At 34.0% G+C, this 21,531-nt stretch overlaps 1 protein-coding gene across 3 annotated transcripts in view; it reads left to right on the top strand.

Annotated features, from left to right (window-relative positions):
• Sap47 (Synapse-associated protein 47kD) overlaps positions 1-21,531 on the top strand; it is a 73,463-nt gene that overhangs the window by 13,623 nt on the left and 38,309 nt on the right. For all 3 annotated transcript variants that reach the window (XM_018513568.1, XM_018513567.1, XM_018513570.1), the window contains exon 4: positions 7,605-7,726. In XM_018513568.1, coding sequence (XP_018369070.1) covers positions 7,605-7,726 — 122 coding nt within the window. The remainder of the gene's footprint in view (positions 1-7,604; positions 7,727-21,531) is intronic.

Raw genomic sequence — 21,531 nt, 5'->3', positions numbered from 1 at the left:
TTCTTTACATTCTGCTTGCCTACATTACCGTAACTGTAATAGACTTGATCAATGATACTAAGGAAAAGTTCGATAGCATATTTAAATAATTTAAATTTAAATTGACTATTAAACTCTTACGCGAAATCTATTATGGAAATTAGTATTTATTATCAGCGTCAATTTATATATTTCTTGTTTTATATGAAAAACTTTTGACAATAACTTACAGTATATTATGAATTAGATTTATTTTTATAAATCTTGCACAAATTTTATAGAAATGCTATATTATAGATAGAGCTTTATATTTGCGAAAGACTATCACGCTTGTCCAAATCTAATTAACAATAATATTGTGTTCATGGCAGTTTTATAGCCACTCTTTCTAACGAGATACGAGTGACCCGAGGATAATTAACTCACTCTCGGACCATTGAAGTTTCACAGCTCGCTTGATCTGCCTGGAGCACAACAAGGTCCGGGTCATCGACACACACTCGGAAGTCTGTGAACATACTTCTTCCAGACCGATGGAGACTCGTCGAGTTTCAGACGTAAGGGATGCTCATAGTAATTGAAACGCGAGAATCATTGCAACCGCTGCTGGTTGTCTACTCCAAAGATGCCATGCCGAACTCTTTCCGTTTGCGAAATCATTGTCGGAGAATATACGTATCTCCTATTATTCTCGCACTTTATTCATTTTTCACAGTGACGCCGCAGATAATTTTCCGCTTGACTTATATAGCGGAAATTTGACCGACGATAAATCGGCAAAGAATACGAAGAATGAATGCGAGCTCGTAGCGATAAAATCGGAAACGGATGTTCAAATATGAAGTCTATTTTTTAACACGGATATGATCTTACTGGTTCATCTATTAAATTGTTTCAAAGTGGAAACAAAGAATCGTACGCACAATTCCCACCTCTTATTCTTCATCATCTTCTATTATCACCATGATAATCTCTTCGTAAACGTGGGCGTCTGGATCGACTCGAAAGAACAAGTCAGATTCTTTTTTCGAATAAATTGCCTGCGTGAATTTTTGCTTGGCACGATGGAATTTTTTCTTTTGCTTCTCTGATTTTTGTCTTCTCAGATCATTCTTCAAACAAGGATGTCAAACAGGAATTCTTTACTCGTAATGGATCCTTGAACAAATTTCAAGAGATTGATGTTAAGAAAAGCACACACAAATTCGGCTGTTACGTAAGATCGATTCTACAACCACGATATAATAATTGCGACAAATATAATTTTAATTATTTAATAATAAATTAAATACAGTTTGAGCTCTCGAGATATTAAATAACAATAGTGATTATCACAATAAATTGACGGGTGATTGAGGGCCAAAGAAAGGCGCAGTTATTAAGTGCGTGTAAAAAATTGTGGCGACTCGCCACTAGAGGTCCACGGGACTCACTCGGTTCGCGTAAGCACCGCGCCGTGCGAATTCCCTTTAAATAGAATATCATTCTGGATTCATTCCAGGCGTCTAAGGCAAGTCCCACCCTACATCGCCTTACTGATGAGTCTAGTAGTGTGGGATCAGGACGAAACGCTGCGGCCGACCACAAAGCTTCGAGCCAGGCCTCCTTAGTGGACATTTCCACAAAATATATTCTAAAAGCTCTTATATTAACCTCGCAAGAGATTTCGCAAAAATCAAAGTCGAACGTTTCGTCTTCATTCGAGCCATCAACAGTGATGTCAAACAATAACAGTGATCAATACTTACTTGACTAATCAGTCAATGGACAAGGATGCTTCTCAAAATTTGGAATTGAAAGGACTCTTTCGGCTGTTCTCTTGACTCGTTTAAGATGCGAGTACTGATCACTGCTATTGTTTGACATTGCTGATGACTCAAATGAAGCCGAAACGTCTGACTTTGATTTTTGCGAAATTTCTTGCGGGGTTAATGTAAGAGGTTTTAGAATATATTTTTTACACGCACTTAATAACTGCGCCTTTCTTTAGCTCTCAATCGTCCGTTAATTTATTGTGATACTCACTATTGTTATTTAATTATTTGATTGTCTAATATGATTGAATATCACAAGATATTATAAATAATTTTTTAAGGATAAAATTTTTCTTAAAAAATGCACTTACTGCTATTTTTATTTAAATAATATAATAAGTACAAACCTTTCATTATATCTGATACAACATTCAATATAGTAAATACAATTTGTATGTATCTTAGACTCTCGAAATAAAAAATATGAAAATTCAGACCTATAAGTCAGGCTAATCAGAGTCAACGCAGGTCAAAGAGCGTTATAGGTGAGTTACTCTATCAAAAATCTTTTATAAATTTGACATTTCACAATTCTAAAATTTATTTAGATATTACTACAGTTTTGGAAACCTGAGAGTAACCTATATCGTTCATCGCAGAATCTAAATTAGTATTAATATGATTGTTGAAGAAGATTCGAAAGAAAATCGAAACGTTCAAGATTTTTAATAAAGATGATTCAACAACATCGAATTGATTGAAGAAATTTTTCTTTTTGTAAGAAGTTCCTTATGCTCTTTGACCTGCGTTGACTCTGATTAGCCTGACTTATAGGTCTGAATTTTCATATTTTTTTATTCAGTATAGTGACTTAATATAAAGTAGCAGGAAAAAGTGCAGAAAACGAAAAGTGAATTTTATATTTAACATTAATTTTCTCTCTAAGAATATATTGGGGACGCAAACGCAGGGGACAGAAAAGCAAGGTCACAATTTAATTAAGCGCCGCTTGGTATGCCATATAATTGAAAGCTCTCGACTGTAGTTGTAATTTCGTAGATTGCTCTTACCATTTTGTCAGCAAACGAATGCGATTATCGCCTCAATGCTTTCCAATTTCACGGATATTTTTCCAATAAACGTCGATGGTTTACATGCCGCTATATTTATTTGACAAGTGTCACTGTGTATGCTTTGGCAGGTTATTTTCGTAGATCCATTATATCTTGTCTATATTGTTATCGTTAGTACGTATCCTTATTATATATAGTAAGAGGTATCTACTTGACATCTGTATGTGTATAACATTATAGGTCTTGTATTAGATCGCGTAGCAAAATTGTTATCGTCTTAATGGGTCGAAGGAGCATTATATATGTGATCACGTAATGCACTTCCTTTATGATTGTTCTTAGTCACCACTATCTTCCGACATATTACACAATTATCGACGTCATCAACCTGGAATATATCGGACAAGAGACTATGACATAAGGATTGTGCCATTAATATCACAAAGGAATCCCATTACTATATATGCGACCTTTCTAAGCTCAAGCACGAGAATTATATAAAGCGGCCAGACGGCATTTATATCTTTAACCAGTTAAAGCTATGGATATATATATATATATATATATGTAATGATACATTTGTATTCTCTTTCTATGGTATTATACTTGATGTAATAAAATAATATTTTTAGTTTTTATCAGCATTGAAATTGAATATTAATAGCAAATCAGATACTAAAATCTGGAATTCTGACTATCTGCTAAAAACAACTAGAGTAAAATAAACATAAATGTGCAACACATTCTACGTTCCAATGTCTAGCCAATTACGAGAGATCGCATAAAGCTCTAGATATACCAAAGTAGCGCAAAGGTCCTCCATTTTCGATAATAACTGTATTATATACTAGACGCTTATTGGACAGTGAACACTAGATCGAAAATGGCGGTCGAAATAGCCAATAGAAAAGTTGTTGGCATTTCGACTTAGACAAAAGGATTATGCAACTTTAGTATATCTAGAACTTTAGTGCCGCAGCGCTATCAGCGCTATTAGCGTACATAAAAAAAATTGTTTACCCACGCGAGAAAAATGCATATATGGAACTTAAAACTAAATTTTTGTTATAAAAAATCTTTTTCATAAAACAAATTTAATTTACCATCATTTTGTGGACCGGGGTCAGTAAAATACACCAGCAATCAACCGAAGAGTGAAAATACAGGCTAGGCCGGTTCATTATCGGTGAGTTGGCAACTCTAATCATTGATATCTTATCAAAGCTTTGCACGCAAGTCCCACAAGTACTGTGAAGTTAGTAAAGTCAAAACGACGAAAATGTCAGTTTTTCGCGCGTGGCTCTTTCGTGGGTTTTCGGTAAAGTGAGATGTGTTCTTACTAATGACATGTAAGAGAAGATTCTCGTCACGTCTATATCGGAGTTCTGTCATGGGAAAGTTTGTCAAGTGACATCGCTATTGGCCGAGCAAACTTTTTTGTATTTTTTTGTTGAACAGTGGCGACATCGACGAATTTTCTCGTTGCTACTGAAATTCTGTTTTATGAAAAAAAACGAGATAGACCTTGTTAACAAACACGTATCGTACATCATCTGCGCCGCAATTACGATATTTTGATCACGACGGGTTTCGTTGGTCAACCAGCTCCTGAGGGATTTTTCTTTAAGCGGTTGTATTTGACAACAGTTAGTTCATTTTTCATTACACGGCCAGTCTCGAGGGTCATTTAAAATAAAAAAAGAAGTATAAAATGTTCACGTAACACCCGAGATACTCTTCCGTGTCTTCTGATGTATATGTATAATCCAAATTCAAGAATAGCGAGAAACTCTAAGAGTATGGTATATGAAAGAGAAAAGACTGATCTTATTCGAAGATAATCTTTTTCTTTCTAAAAATTGAAAGTCCATTAATTCTTCATTACTCTTGGCTGTGTACCAAGATTTCTGCAAGACCAAAATTGCTTAACATTTCGGAACCCCCACGTACGGTGTAATTCATGATTTCCATGTAACGACAAATTATCTCGGCGTGACAAAAGCGGATATTTGACACTTGTTTAGCGATCCTCAGATACCTCAGTAGGAGTTAAGCCTGCTGTGTAATCTAGACCCCTAGACTCCGGTACCAATTATCCGATATACCTGTATCTTGCGAAGCTGGAAGCTGTTATTAAGCTGTTGTATAGTGCACTGTTGTACTAAGCCAGTGTATTTTACGCTGATTCGTTCCCTTTAATGGCCTCCTGCTCGGAGCGGATCAAATGAAGATAGGCAGGGATGAAGCTGCGCGAATTGAAGTGCTTCAATCCGGTTGATTAAATCGCCTTTGGTTTGCGAAGGCAACCAAGTTATACAGAGGCAATTTCTATATATCCTAGCCTGTATGCTAAAGACGCGCTTTCCTAAATTTTCTCGAGCAGCTACGTGCGAATGCTCAAATATCCTTCAAAAGACGTGACGTCGTTTTATCGCAGCGTTACGGTTGTTGCGGAGTACGTGATATAAAAAAAATGTGTGTCCCATTTTAAAGCTACGCGACTTAACTTCCAGTTACGTTTCTATGGCTCGTATAAAGCAGCCCACTGCATTCGTTCATGATTCCTCTTGAGAGTTTTCTCGTCAAAAACCTCTAAATCTTTATTATTCCCGTTATTCCTTTCCCTTAAATTTCAGAAAAATATCACGTTTTCTCGATATCTAAAAAAATTAGCTTATGCCTTTGTAGAATTATGTCTAAATGGATTATTTATTACTTTTGATTGAGAGCATATTACGCAAGTATGTTCCGTCAGAAATTTTTAAACGATTTATGTGAACATATAAAAATTAAAGTTTGAGATTGAATAATGTAATGACCGTCTTGAATAAAATATCTGCGAATTAAATTAGCGGACAACCTCGTCATTACGATTTTCCACAAAACTAGCTAAAAAATGCTTTAGGTTACGACGAAATCACGTTAATATGTTGGTATATATGGTGAAGTACGCTATGACATTGCAGTTTGAAACGCTGCGACCAACACCAGCCGACCTTTTCCACGAGTTGAGCTATAAGAAAAGGTGAATCGTTTTCTATTTTATTGAAAGTGTAAATGTCACTATAACTTGCTGTCGATGCGTTAGGCGATCAAACGGCAATCTATTTACGAAGTGCGGTTTAAACAACAAAGTATATTGCGTCGCGCATCTCTTCAATATGTCGTGTATGATGTAACGATGCTTTTCCCGCGGACGTTATTTTATTTTTTATCCTATAAATGATGAGATATATATACCGTTTGTTAGTTAATATTCGTTATCCTCGTGTTAACCGTATATGACAGGACGTAAAATGGGATGTGCAAGAAAAGGGGGGCATCCGTTTTTTTTAAACTTGATATACACTATGTGATTTTAATTCCAAACTACGGGTTTGAAAGGAAAAAAACCTGTTATTGCGTTATTTGGTTAAAATGTACGTGGAAAATATACATACACATATATTGTTGCGACTTAGATTTAAGGATGTATTACAAGCATTTTTTTAACAAAATGAACAACTTATGAAAAAAATTACAAATTTTTCTATATTGTATTTAAAAGTAATATAAAAATTTTTACGACAATTTAAAACTTGGATCAAAAATTATTTAAATAAGAAGTATAGAGATTTTAAAAAATAATTACGACAAAATAAGAAAATTTTCGTTCAAACTATAAAATTGTATCGTTAAATACAAATTTTAAGTCATTTTTAGGCAGAGATTGTACATCTGATACCTTAAACATGTCACCTACATTTTAAAGATATTGAATACCTACATTTTATCGATATTGAATACGATTTAGAATATTGAATAAGACCATTAAAGATAAATACATGGATTTTACAAACCAGATTTCTCTCGCTTCTCTACGGAGCATTGTAACAATTTTACATCAAACGTCGGGAACATCTGGCAATGGAACATAGCCAACGTTACATACGGTGATAGTATAATATTTAACGTCAGATATCTCGTAACATTTTGCTTCGGAAAAGCGATTTGCACCGGTCGCTCCTATCACTACCGTCGTACGCCCATTTCCTTTTCTCATCGGATCGTGATAAATGGCTAAGTCAGAATTCTCTGCAAAGGAGTCTCGTGAGAAATCCACCTGACGTATTCGGGTTAGAATAGCCAGCGATGCTGCTCGCACGTTGATTCTTTGGCTCTTTGTTTAACGTAATAGCGTAACTAGGATTTTTTTTTAGTTTATATATATATGTGTAATATGTTTTTCACTAACTTCTAACACTTGATATTAATTCTTAAATGGCATGCACACAATGTATATTCATGTTCATGTCGTTTCTTAAAACTTTAAATTTCTAGACAATTTTTTAAAATGATACATAAATGTTTTCTTACGCTAAACTTATGTTTATAATGAAGAATTGTCTAATAAAGAAAATATTAATTAAAGTATAATAAAGAAATTGCATAGAGAAAAAGAAATTTTTTTAAAGCGACATGGATATGAATGAAAGATGCTATTTAATAGTTCATATCGAGCTACTTCTGATTTTTTCGCATTTCCCAAGAAGTAGCTTAACAAAATTAAGTTAAATAGCTTGAAGTTTTTATTTAATTAATTTTCTAAGAGACGATAATAGCATCTTTCTTATTTGAAAGAAAAATAATTATAGAACTTCACATCGGTTTATTTTGATATAATAGCTACGACCTACTTTAACGGTGTTTCTTTTAATGTTGAGTTAACTGTGAAGGCACAATTCTGTCTCTCTCTCTCTCTCTCTCTCTCACGAATGTCGCATTTATTCTCATTTTACTTTTCCTGTTCTGTCACCAGTTTCCACGAAGGCACTGGCTGGTGCGAAGAGTCTCGGTGGGTTTTTGTACAGCGCCGTGAACAAGGCTGGGAAGACCGTGGTGGAGGCCAGCGCGAAAATCAAGAAGACCGTCGAAGAGAACGTGAGTTTTTTTCCATTGTCACTATAATCCTGTAAATGCATCGATCGATCCGGCTTTAATGACCCTTGTTACCACTATCGTTCAGACGATTTTAACCGGATAATGAGATATCCTCGAGATTTATTTGAGATACAATTTAGTATCAATCACGTTTAATAGTGATACATTAATTACGAATAATTTATTATAAATTTTATTCAAAGATGATATAACGTAGATGCAACAACTGGCCTATTATTATTAACCTATTATTTATATTAAACCTACATTCATTTGTAACGTTTGTAAATTAATGTATTAGTCATATACCAACTTCTGGGAATTGATCGATAAGTGTTTTGCTGTAGTTTTTACTTCGAACTACTTCTTTTTTATTATAACTGAGCTATTTATGCGCGCTTGTTTCGTACCGTTACGTGCACAAGCAAATTGATAGCAGTTTTAATATTCTTGCCACGTATTATTCGATGTTTTCATGCATCGAAGCATGTGAAATTTTTACATTGTGCATTTGCCGCTCGTGCCACCATCCTACGTGAGTATGGATAAATTTGAAGCAAGGAATACTAGATAGAAGAGCAAACTTATTTTGCAAATGTTTTCCCGTGGATGTAAAAAAAAAAACGTATTTGCGCAAATATTTGCTTTTTGCTTTTCTGCTCTTCGGAAATTCGTGAACCCAGTGGTAGTTTTTTTTTCCCCCTTTTATCGGCACTGCGCTTTGTCATTGTCGATATCGGCTCGTAGGATTTATTCTTTCGTAATGGTACGGACTGATACATATATGAGTATGTATTCAATCCATGAATACGATGGCTCATGAGAATTCAGTAAATACGTAAACGACAGCACTTCCGCAAACGTGTTGTATAATCGCGTTTATATTTCGGAAATTAAAGCAACCTTCCCAAGTGCTTACAGTCAACTGACTTGTCTCGTCGTAAACTTAAACTTGCAACATCGGGAATTTAATGCTCAGTATATAGGTGAGTCAATAAGTAACTTTAATTTTGCCCTTAGAAATCAAGACGTCAAGGTTACTTATTGACTCACCCAAGTGTATATACGATAAATTCAATAAAGTTCAAGTTGACATCTTGAAATAATAATTCAGTAAAATTCTCATAGAATTGACTCTAGAGGGAAAACAATGCGTGTAATACCTAATAGACATATCGCTACTTCTGTAATCGCTTTAAAAATCAACATGTCAAGTTCTTATTTATTGTGTCATCTATACTTAAACGGTTGTCACCGACCGTGGAAACTCGTATCGATCAGAAAGCCTGCTGTCGTTGCATTTGTGCATACATTTTGTACATATACGATACATATATACGATAAATTCAATAAAGTTCAAGTTGACATCTTGAAATAATAATTCAGTAAAATTCTCATAGAATTGACTCTAGAGGGAAAACAATGCGTGTAATACCTAATAGACATATCGCTACTTCTGTAATCGCTTTAAAAATCAACATGTCAAGTTCTTATTTATTGTGTCATCTATACTTAAACGGTTGTCACCGACCGTGGAAACTCGTATCGATCAGAAAGCCTGCTGTCGTTGCATTTGTGCATACATTTTGTACATATGTGCCAAGCAAGAAATGTTGATATTGACGAACTCTCATGTACGATAAATCATTGAAAATGCGCGAATGGACAAAATTTATTCTGCGTTCTTTTTCGAAATTGTGCAGACCGCTGACGTTAACCGACGATGCGTGCAGCCGAAGGAACCACTTTCGCATTTATACTCTGGTTACTGTGAATGGCTATTGGGGGTTTTTTGCTCATTCGCCTCTTGTATTTTTTTTCGGCCATTGGACGATACAAGTTTGCGATAGCCTAAAACGGCGTGCGAAATATAGGTCTTTAAAGCGCACCGCTATGCGATTCGCATTGCGATTTTCACACGATGGATTTATCTATCACGGTGTATATTGCTTCGGAAAAATCAATGGATTCGCGCTGTCAAATGGTTTCTCTTTATAATAGATTAACTCGTACCTGACATGTATAATGACTTCTACATAGAGAGAATAACTGAATTAATAATAATTACAAATTAATAGTAATTGATTATAAAATAATAATAGTTTGTATAATTTGGTCGATATATAGGAGGATCTGTTATAATTATTGTATTATTTACCTTAACAGTACACATTTTGGAAATTAATGAAAAATCAAAACTTTTTATATGATGAAAATAGTCGCAATAATTTCCAAATTATATGCGACTAAAGTGGATTGATCAGTATTATATAGTTTACTAAATCAAGTTTATTTTTTACCTTTCTATTATTTTTTGTTTGTAGTCAGATTAAAAGCCAATATATTTGAGCTGAAAGTTATTAAAAATGATAGATTGATATGTAATACAGATACAGTTATGAGCATGAATAACTCTATATGCGATATTACTGGTCCACTTCGATTGTTTATCTCGAAATTTATTGCAACCTCGACATTTTCGTAATTGCGAATTTTCAACTTCAATTAATCTTCAGAAAAATATATTCCACTCTTTAGTGGCCTTCGTCAAGTTAATATTTTTTATATTTATACGTTTGATAAATAAAGTTTTAATAAATAATACGACGCGATAAAAGGGATGAGAACTATCGAATAGAGTCGTAGTTTTCTCGGCTTCCTGTCGGGTACGTTTTCTAACGGCAGTGATTTACCATTGTTGCAACCACTTGCACGTTCTCCGGTACTCACATGCACGTGACGTGTAATTTCTCAAGAGACCGCGGTGCACCACGCGTACGCAGCATCCACTTGTCCCGCGATGGTCTTCGATTACGGTTTGCACACCAGGGATACCCAATGTCGTTTGATCAGTTTGATGCTTGTCGATGCATCATTAATATAACGAAGCTGCAACTATTCACGTAAATGAAATGAAACAGTACTTTTTAAAAGTACAAAATTTCAAGATAGGATCGTACATCATAATGACGTTTATTTCTTTTTCTTTATATTATTTTTAAATATAACGTATAATTATTTATCAAAATAATGAAATTAATTTAATTATAACGTTTGTAGTTATTGCGAATAGCAACACCATAATAGTACAGTCAGTAATTTTAACGATGTATCATATCAAGCTTACAATTTTGGCCCTTAAACTTTGGCTTTAATTTCAACTATATAAATTTAAATTACACACTGGTATATGAAGAGAGCATAAATTTCCGCGTATAATAAATTTACTCGACGCTGTTACCAGGTACCGTCGAGTATGTATTATCGTTGTAACCAACGTTACAGGTTGGATGTCCTTTGAATAGGTACTATCACGTGACAAGCATCGGCAAACAAAACGACACGAGACCTCATCGAATGTACAAGCATCGCGTCTGTGTTCGATAATACGGAATTACAGGAACGCTGTAATGTATATCAAAATCGCACGCGTATATGCTTTTTACGTTTGTGTGTCATTGATTGCGATCGATAACATTGACAGGAAATTTCGTTTTACACGTTATCATACACGTTATTATCATTCAATCAATTCGTTTTACAGATATTATTTGGCTGAGTTATATTAAATTAGTAATAGTTTACTTATATAAAATTGTTTTGTTTATTTAAAATCAAGTTCGAAGCTACTTTACTAAAGTAAATTTATGTAATAATGCATCCATTTGCGTTTGCGTTCGTTTTTTTTCAGTTACGTCTAGAAATTTATCTTTTAGATTAAAAATGAACGGATCGCATATCTTGCAGATTTTCTCTGTAGATGTATAGTCCCAAGTCGATACTGTTATTAATATCTTCCGGAAAAGGCGGTGGTACCCGTCGACCCATTTTCTGTTACACTTTAAAGCAGGACGATTTTATTGCTCTTTTTATTTTCATAGATGCTCCGTTGCGTTTTATAAAATCGCGAATGCACTGAATTTGTTACTCTTTATAGATTTACAAAGCTGTCAATGACAGTGATGTTTCGAAACACATGATGTCGCTGAAGATACGATCACGTCTATACGTGACAAGATTCTATGCTTTCGTTCATTATCTCATCGCGTGTTTTATTATTGAATTATGTAGACACCGAAGCGAGCGATGGTACAGGATTGCTGTTGTTATAATGATGTGTTGTAATTTTATCCCGTAGCTGAATACGAAGCAATTTATCCGTAACTTTACGTTATCAACTTAGTCTCAAATTGAACAGGTTTCAAGTCAAACAGGTTTATTTAATCAGCAATTTATATTACGTTCACGATTCATGTGTTCTGTGTTCATTTCTTGTTCTTCGATTTCGCTTTGTCGTTATTGCGGAACAAAAATCTTTCACACACACACACACACACACACACACATTCGTTTTATTATTTTCTTATTTCACATCATTCTTTCTTTAATTAATTCTTTTCGCGTTATGTCCGATACGAGATGCTTTCTTATTATATACGGAAATAATTTTTGTTGGAAATCTGGAAAAAAATCTATTAAATTTTGTAGGTTTGGAGTTATATAACTGATGATATTTTATCACAAAAATTTTATTTTTCGACCGCGATCGTAAAAATAAGAAGTTAAGGATATTGGTGTTCACGTGATATCTACTTTGTACTACGATCTCACATCGCCGCGGGCGTTATCTCGTGTACCAAATAAACGATAAAATATTTCATCATTCACTTTATCGTTCACAGACATTGTCTGTTCATATCTTTATTTTTGCTGGCAGGGATCTTGAAAAGAGATTTATGCATATCGCGTATACCTACATACATTATCGATGCGCACTATTATTTCCTGGCAACAACCACTTCTGCTTTCTATCGTGATCAGTATCATCAGAGTAGTGCTTCTTTGTGAAATTTCTTGGCACTTTTTACACCGTTTTTAAATTATATGTAATTTTGATACGTATTGTATTTGATAAGATACAGGTCGAATTAATGAACATAGTGCCATGTTTTTGTAATATATTTCTTGTATTAATATAAAGAGCTTTTATCAAACATTTTTTAACCCTTACAATACAAGGTACAATTTGGTGTCTTGTCCGTACAAACATGGGTCACTAGAATCCGTTCTTTTCACCTTCAAAATGATTAAAAAAATTTCTAAAAATTCATCAACGTACTTTCAACTTTCTGCAATAAATATTGAAACTTCATTTTGGAAAAAAATAAAATGTAGTATAATTTATAATTACCGAAAGACTCAAAGAAACTTGCACGGACGGGAATCGCTCGGTCACTATAGTGATCCGACTTTGTAAGGGATAAAATACATACAATGTGTGTATTATATATCCATATTTGAAATAATAAAATAATTTTCAACATACACATACAATTGTGCAAATATACATTAAAATATACAAGATTATCAATAATTATATTATAATATAATTAAGTTTTTAAATAGTAATTTCTTTTTATTTTATTCACATATATGTATATATATTGTATATTTGGAAAAACTTCTAATTTTTCTTTTTAATTTTAATTTACTACCTGTTATATTAAAATTTTTTGTTAATTAATTCATACATTTAATGAAATTATATGTTAATTTATGTAGATTTTATATACCTATTATTGTCATGTGATGAACAACAATATATAGAAAAGCTCACATGCTTTGTCCGCGAAAACGTTAAATTATTCAGTTGTATTATATTGCATATTAAAATTTATTCATGTATAGGCTTTTGAATTACAATGACTGGTGGTTCCAAAGTTTGATGCTAATAATGAGACAAGTTAGATGATATTGCAAAACTCACTTTGTCCTCTTTCCTACATATCCGATCATGTAAAACGCATCTATTTAGCAATCCTCTTTTCTGAAAATCTAGTGGATATTTATAGAGTAGCGCAAACCTTATTTACATTTACATAATATATCGGGTAAGAACGTTAGAAGAAACTCGTTAAAAGCAAGAGACTTTGTTTACAATTAATATTTTCATAACTTTTTCGTGCTTTATATAGAGATAAAAAGTCTCTAAAATTAATCTAAAATTTATCACGACTAAAATTACTTTATTTAGGAAATTTTTGTAACGATCTCAAAATTGCGAATGAGCGTAATAATGTATAATGTCGCGAGATGTTATTGTCTTACCGACAAGAATGACTCCTTTTTTAAACCTTAAGAATATATATAATTCTGAGAAAAATACTTATGTAACTTTTATCTTATACTTCCAGAACTCGAGAATTAAATTAAAAGTTTTCCGCGTGTTATAACTATCTCGGACAAGCACAATGACTTGTTCCGTCGTGCATGAATAAATAATATTTCTTTCTATGAATTTCAAAATTATTTTCTCGTTAGTTAGAAAATAGATAATAATCCTAAGGGAGCAAATTGTTCATTTATCTCACGTATGCGCGTAATTACCCATTGTTATATTGTTCACAATAATTCGTTATAGATCGAAAACTTAGCTACGGGTTTTAATGTTGCGTTTAGTTGTCTGGTGTGACCGCAGTCACTAGTTAACAAGTGGATATAAAGCTAGCGAAACCAGACGACGGTGAGAGAGCCAGTAGTGGTTCGCCGCGTCTAGTCAGCCCTCGGCGGAATCTCTCTTCTCTTTTTACGAATCGTAAGTGAGTATTAATTGTATACACGCGTGCAAAATTTGTACAGAGTATCCAGTAAAAATCGTAACAATTTAAGGGAATTCCTAAGATTATTTTGAGACGAAAATCCTAATACCAAAATGTCGAGGCTATAATAGTTTTTGAATTATAAGCATTTAAAGTTAGCGAATCATACCATCTAAAGTTCGCGTGTTCAGATGTGGTTGGCATTTTACGTTGTACCACTCCTGAACGCGCGAACTTTAGGCAATATGACCCGTAGCTATATTCGCTAACTTTAAATACTTAAAATTCCAAAACTATTATATCGACATTTTTTAATATTAGGATTTTTGTGTTGAAAATAATCTCAGGAATCTACCCTGAAACGTTGTTACGGTCTTTATCGGGCACTTTGCGTCACGAAATTATGCAGTACATACACAAAATTTCATAGAAACGATCAGATGCTTGTTAATAAGAAGAAGAACGTGCACGCGCTTATCAAATCTATCTCGGTCGCGCGAGACTACGCGCGACGTGCATACACAGCTGAAGAATAGGGGCAGTTGGTATTGATCCGCAACGCCACCCTCTTGGTTTGAGGGACCCCGACTACGGTAACGGTCGGAGCTAACTCACACTACCGCCGCTACCACAAGCATCTCGCGGTTTGTATATGACTTCCGCGAAAAGCTGGCGATAACAGCAAGGTCACTCGCGGCCTTCAACAATCTTCTCTTGATGCCTGCCTTTCTCTCCGTGCGAATAGCTGCTTAATCAGATCTAGTGCCGTTTTTTTGCTTATTCGATCGTTTATAACTGGTGGCATTTAATTGCTGTTGATGATGATTCCAATAATTTCTTTAACGAAAGTTAGTTATTATTTTCTCGGCCATTACATTTTTCTTTGACTCGTTAAACTGCAGTTATATTATTTTTAATATAATTTTATTGTACTGAAAATAAATTTACTTTCTATTTTTTATCGCGTATATACGCAAGATTTTTTTAATAATTTTTAAAAATAATTTTTATATTGGTTCTCGATAAATAAAATATTTATCTTACCGTAACATTATTTTATTTATAAAAATTATTTGTTCTTTTATCAAATATCGCCTGCATATTCTCATACCGTCCATGTTGGATACTGTGACATGGTATTCGCTTCTTTACAATGACGTATAGCATCGACGTACACCTGTTTATCCTCGTTGTGAAACAACAGTGACCCTTCTTCTCTTTTTCTTTCTTGTTCTATCTTCGCCGGTGCAGAACCGCTATGGGGCTGATGAGAATCGATGGCCCGAGAGCCTTGAACTTTCTTCGCTCACCGTTACGCTCATTCTACGCATACGATATTCTACTTCTTCTTCTTCTTCTTCCTCTTCTATGCACTTCCTTGGCCGCGTGTATCGAATGTCGATTCCAGATGCCAGCGGATTTTACTAATATATCAACTCAAGGTTGCGTGGTGACTGACGATTGGTCCATTTTAATAAATATGGACCAGCATGACCTCAATACACATTCAAGCATTTAATGCATAATTCAAGCAATGCGTGACGAATTAATGGACCATTTATTTTGATGGAATATAAATAAGAGAGCCACATTTGAATCTTATTCAAAAACAGAAGAATACATTTTGAAATATAATAAATGTATGTATATTTTATAAGACCACATGTATTTCGAGATTGTTAACAAAACTTGTATCAGTTTAAAAAAAAATAATATAATTCCCACAGAAACGCGCGCCGAAAAATTTTCCGGTCTTGAAACGCTAACTCTACTAAACTACCGCAGTAATATCACGAGTTAAAATTGACTAGCAATTTTTAACAAATTTTTGATGTTTATTCGCATATACATAAGAATCATACAAGCATTAAGATCCAGCTAGACCGTGTAAAGGCTTTGATTTCTATAGTTTGTGTTAAAAAAAAATCTTAAAAAGAGACTCGTTTACTATTTTTGAATTTTTATTAAAATATTTTGTAGAAACGAACTTGTGTAATTTTATTTGTGTGTGCTTTGAAAGAAAGAAAAGCAAAATTTTACTTAAAAAAAAGTACTGTAGAATATGCCCATCAAAATTTGCATAACTTGTTAGTAATTAATTATAGTACTGACGCCAAACGCTTTGACATTAATTGTCAAACGCTTTGACACGGATGAAATACCTTTATTTGCAATTCTTTGATGTCGTCAGTACAACGTTAATCATATGCACACAACAAATAGCTTTGTTTGAGCTATATTTTGTTTTTTACTCGCAGATTTTATTTCTTTACGAGAGCGCATACGCTTTGACGAATTAAGAAAAAGTAAATTTTCTTTTTATATTTTTGTAAACTATGATATTTAAAAAATGTACCTATTTTCTCAATTAAATTGTACATTAATCTTCAAAATTAGTGAAGATAAAATCATTTAAACAAAAGTGCAGTTAAACGAAAAATTTATCAAAAAGAATAATTTGTTCTTGATTGATTTTGTACGCACAATAAAAACAGAATGAAAAATCAACCTATAAAGAAACACGTTCGTCGAGATAAAAATCAATCGTTGAATTATTTTGCCTCCACCTTTATGTAGCTTTGTAATGCTGAGAGCAGGCAATTTTTGTCACATCCGTCACATCCGGCGGTGCACTAAATAATAAAACACCATTGAAAAGTGCTAACCGAATTTAATTGCAAGACACGTTCGCCATTGTATCGACTAACCGTCGCGACGGTTTACACATGCTCGAGTATATATTTTTTTTTAACAAAAAGTTCATTGATGTCAAATTTTTAGGTGTCGTGCGTAATTTATTTGACGACTAATATTAGAGCGTTAGACGTGGCTTGGCAGTTACAAATCCCTATGAATAAATACACAGAAAAATGTTTTATTTCTTTAATATTTAGAGACAATTGAAAATAGTTCTGCTGTGAATACACATGTGTATAAATCATGCAAATAACACTTTTAGCACAGCCATCATTCATTATGCATTATCGAGCATAGCGAGAGTAACGGTAATTAAACGTTTCATTATTATAACAAATGACGAGCGTGAACAGTGTGGTATTCTCGTTGAATACGAAAGCAAGCTATCGTGATGCCTAGAACAGAAAAATAAATTATGGTGCATGCAAACAGAAAATATGCGAATTGCGATTGCTATCTTCACTTGATTTGATTGATAGTAACTGAACTTAATTTAAACCGACGACAACAATTAAAATATGAAAGTTCAATATGCATCTGCCTACGCAGTTTGCATTATTATGTATGTTATACATAATCATAGCAAATTAATTGCCATTTAATCAGCTATTAAGTTTTCGAGTGCAATAATGCATAATCCGCTTCGAAACTCAATATCGCATAAAGTCTCTCAATGAATTTTACTGATAATATCACGTCGCTGTTTCTCAAACTTCGAAGATTAAAATGTTGTCGATGCATTAAATTGCAATGCCTTGATAAATGTATTTGCGATATTTCATAACTCGATAATTGGTGAATTGTTACGTCCATAGAAATCCACATTGGTATCCGACAACAAGAATATGAAAATGTAACATGGTGTTCAATTTTCTATTTAATTCATATAGTACAGCACGTAAAAAAATTAATAGTATGATCTAAACGATCTATTTATATTCTATACTTCAGAGTCTACAAAACCACATTGAATTTAAAAGGTAGATTTAATCGTACTCTTACTGTTGAGACGTCGAATTTTTACGAAGCTTGAAAGAATTCCTGTTCCATGTACTGCGATCTTGAATAGGCGTCGAAAATGCTTAGGATGATACTTCTTATGGAGATCCGCAAGGAGAGTTTGCTGAAATATCAACGCGAAAGTCGAAGTTCCATGTTCTATGAAAGGTACGCGTGGGAATATGTAATGCCTTTCGCAGCTGAGGCTGCAGTCGATCTGCTGTTAATCGAGATCGAAAGTTTTCTCATTTTCCTGCATCAAGTACGCAACGGACGCGAATCAGGATCGTTTCTGCTCTAAATCGAGTTCAATTATCTCATTCCTGTTCCTGCCGCGACAGGAAGATGCACAATCTCGTAGATTTAACGGCGAAATCCTTACACGAGCCAGGTAAATCGTAGGATCAGTGGTGCGCAACGATAAGCTCGTTTGCAAGACTTATCTTCTTGTGTGTGCAACATTCCTTTGTCACTCATTTATAACCACAGAAAAAATTAGTTGAAATTTTCATCTCTTTTTATTATAAAAATTATTTATTTTAAAAATATATATTTATTATTTTAAAGTTTAAGGAATAAATCAGTTATGAGAGAGAGATAAAACGAATTTTCAAGAAAATCTCGTGGGCATCGTAAGAGCTGATTTCGTTTGCTGTAAATAGTGTTTCATAATATTTCAGTTATCTCTCAACGCTAAAATAAAAACGAAAGTGAATTACTTGGTCGTCGTAATCTTACCAAATTATGTTGTGACACAAATTTCTTGTCAACTCTTTTATGGTAAGCATCAGGACGGCTATTTTCCTTTTATTATCGTTTCTTATTTTCCAACTCATTTCTCAGCTCGCTGAATGTTTTTCGAAATATGTTTACGAGCGATTACTGGATGATATCAATTAATCATTCATGCAGTTTCTCCCTATTTTATATCCTTCATAGGTCATTCGTCTCCTGAGTATTTTTTTTAAATAATAATAATAGAAGCACGTGGCTAAATAATTATGTCTATTTTTTTCTTTTTTTAATATACATTTTTATGAATACTTTTTGAAGATATTAAAGTGTAAGGATTACTTGATAATTTTTCTATACTTGTAAAAGTAATGAAAATTAATCCGAGAAAAATTACATACAAATTTTTTCTAGATTTTATACAAAAATTACCATAAAGTCCATGTAACAATTTTTCAATTTGTGCGAAGTGTGAAAAAATTTCTGTTTTAATCTACAACTATCACGGATTGCACAAAGATGATTTGCATGATACTACTACATTAGGCAAATTCTATTAATTCAGTTAACGTCTGTCATTTGCAGATCGAGAAAAAAAGTACCGTAGGTGTAGCGTAATCAAATTTTATATATCGAGCTTTCGTGTCAGATAAAATCGATAATCTATACAAGCTGAAAGCGACAACCCGACATGCAGTTCTTTTAAAAGGTCAACTCGTCGACAATTTGCATTCGCAAACTCGTTTTACTTTTCGCTATTCTATCCTCTATCTCTTCCACACGTGCGGAATAATGTCACTTTAAACGTTGTGCGAGAGTCGAGGAATTTGATTGCGTCTACGAATATATGATGAATAATTTATGAAGCTTGCATACTCCAAGGATTCGCAGTATGTAATGTAAAGAAATGTCTTTTTCAAAAATATTTGCGTCGTTGATTGGAAAATTTCTCGACACAATCAAACGTAATATAATTACGTCAACTCGATATACTGCCTTCTCCGCATTTATTGCTTGGCTTAATTTTCCAGTTGAATTACTGTGAATTTATATTCTAAAATGATCGTCGGATTTTTCTCTGATTAAATTTACAGAGGAATTATAGAGCAGGATTGTTTCCTTTTTTTTTTTTATGTACTAAACTGCCGATTTTTTTACGTTATTTTATGTAAATCGCAATCGATGGAACTTTTTTTTTACCGATTGGCTCTCGCTCGTCAAACCTATCAATTCTTCGCGTGGTATAAAGTCAAAACTGTTGCTACCCACTATATCCGTGTTCCAATATGCCGCTGTTCTTTCTCCATTACCGCCCTGTGCGCCGAGTTATCCTCGTGTCGACAAATGTAACCGCGTCCTAGTTTGCCGTCATCGCCTGTATAACACGGTTTTACGGGCTGTGTAAAGATTTCCCCGTGCCGTGTGTGGACTCTTCTCTGCATGTCCATCGGTGATATGCTATGACAGGTGTCTCGTTAAGGGGAACGGTTGCAGTCCGTAACTGCGCTGCTTTCCGAGCGCAGCCTTGAACTTGAAAGCGGCGCGCCCGCGAGACGCTTCTGCACAAACGAGCGTCTTTGGCCGCTCGCTCTTATTGCGTTGCGCTTGATATTAATTAAACTGCAACGATCTCACACTCATTGGGGCTCTCAAGCTCGAATCAAACTAGTTAAGAGCGCGTGAATTTTGTCAGCACGACTGGAATCCATGGTATTCAGGACGAGCTAACGTATCGAAGTCACGATATATTTTCTGTGTTAACGTGGAATGCGGAACGCTTTAATTACTTTGCGTGCTTCATTAAATATATCTATTAATATAGAAATAGATGACTCCAGAGAATTATAATACTTGTATACAATGCGACAGGCAAATTATAATAATTGTTAATATATTATCAAATTTAATTTATTTCATATTTACTTTAGGAACGCGAATATTATATATAGAAACCCACGCGAATGACATTTGAGTGAAATTTATGTGTCAATATGTATCATCTGGCCACATAAAATTTTTTCTTTAGAATTTGTGATGACACATTTTTTATTTATATTTACATGTGATATAAACTAGATATACATTGTTAATCAACAGTTTCTATTGATCTACATGGGCCAATAACAGAGGATGATAACAGAGAATATATGGATCCATCGTTTGTATTGGCTTGCGGCGATGACGCTTTGACCGCAACTGATTATTGCAGTCCGGATACTCTAGATAGACATTCTGATAGACGAATAATTCGAAAATTATCTTAATTGCACGATATCCAATCGCGCGTTTTATTATCCGTCTCATTTTCATCGTTTTATTTAGACTTTATTGTTTTTCGATTTCTTTTTTTAATACATATTTTTATCTATATATATTTAATGTTTATTACGTAACTTATGTATCGAGAAAAAGACAAATGTTCATAAATTGTAATATTAAAGAATATTTTCTATGCGAAGCAAATCACATTATGCATTTGCGCTGTAAATTTGAACAGGTCGGACAGCCTAAACAAGACTAACTAACAATGGGCGAGCATGCCTTGTCATCAAGAATATTCAAATTTAACTTTGACCACAAATAGCAACGACCATTAGAGTTGCCGTACGCTGTCGAGAATTTGCTTGAGCACAGGGACCAAGCGTGTAGTTTTAATGATATTAAGGTGAGATCGTGTCTGTCCCACGAGAGATAATGGAGTAATGCACGCGTTACATTCGCGCTGTGCATGTCATTCCCCTTCATTACACGTACAATACAGACACAATCAGGTAAAAG

Source organism: Trachymyrmex cornetzi, unplaced genomic scaffold (genome assembly GCF_001594075.2).
Source record: "Trachymyrmex cornetzi isolate Tcor2-1 unplaced genomic scaffold, Tcor1.1 scaffold47, whole genome shotgun sequence".
NCBI classification, from domain to species: domain Eukaryota; kingdom Metazoa; phylum Arthropoda; class Insecta; order Hymenoptera; family Formicidae; genus Trachymyrmex; species Trachymyrmex cornetzi.
The sequence above is the reverse complement of the archived record's forward strand: the minus strand, read 5'-3'. Positions and strand labels throughout refer to the sequence as shown.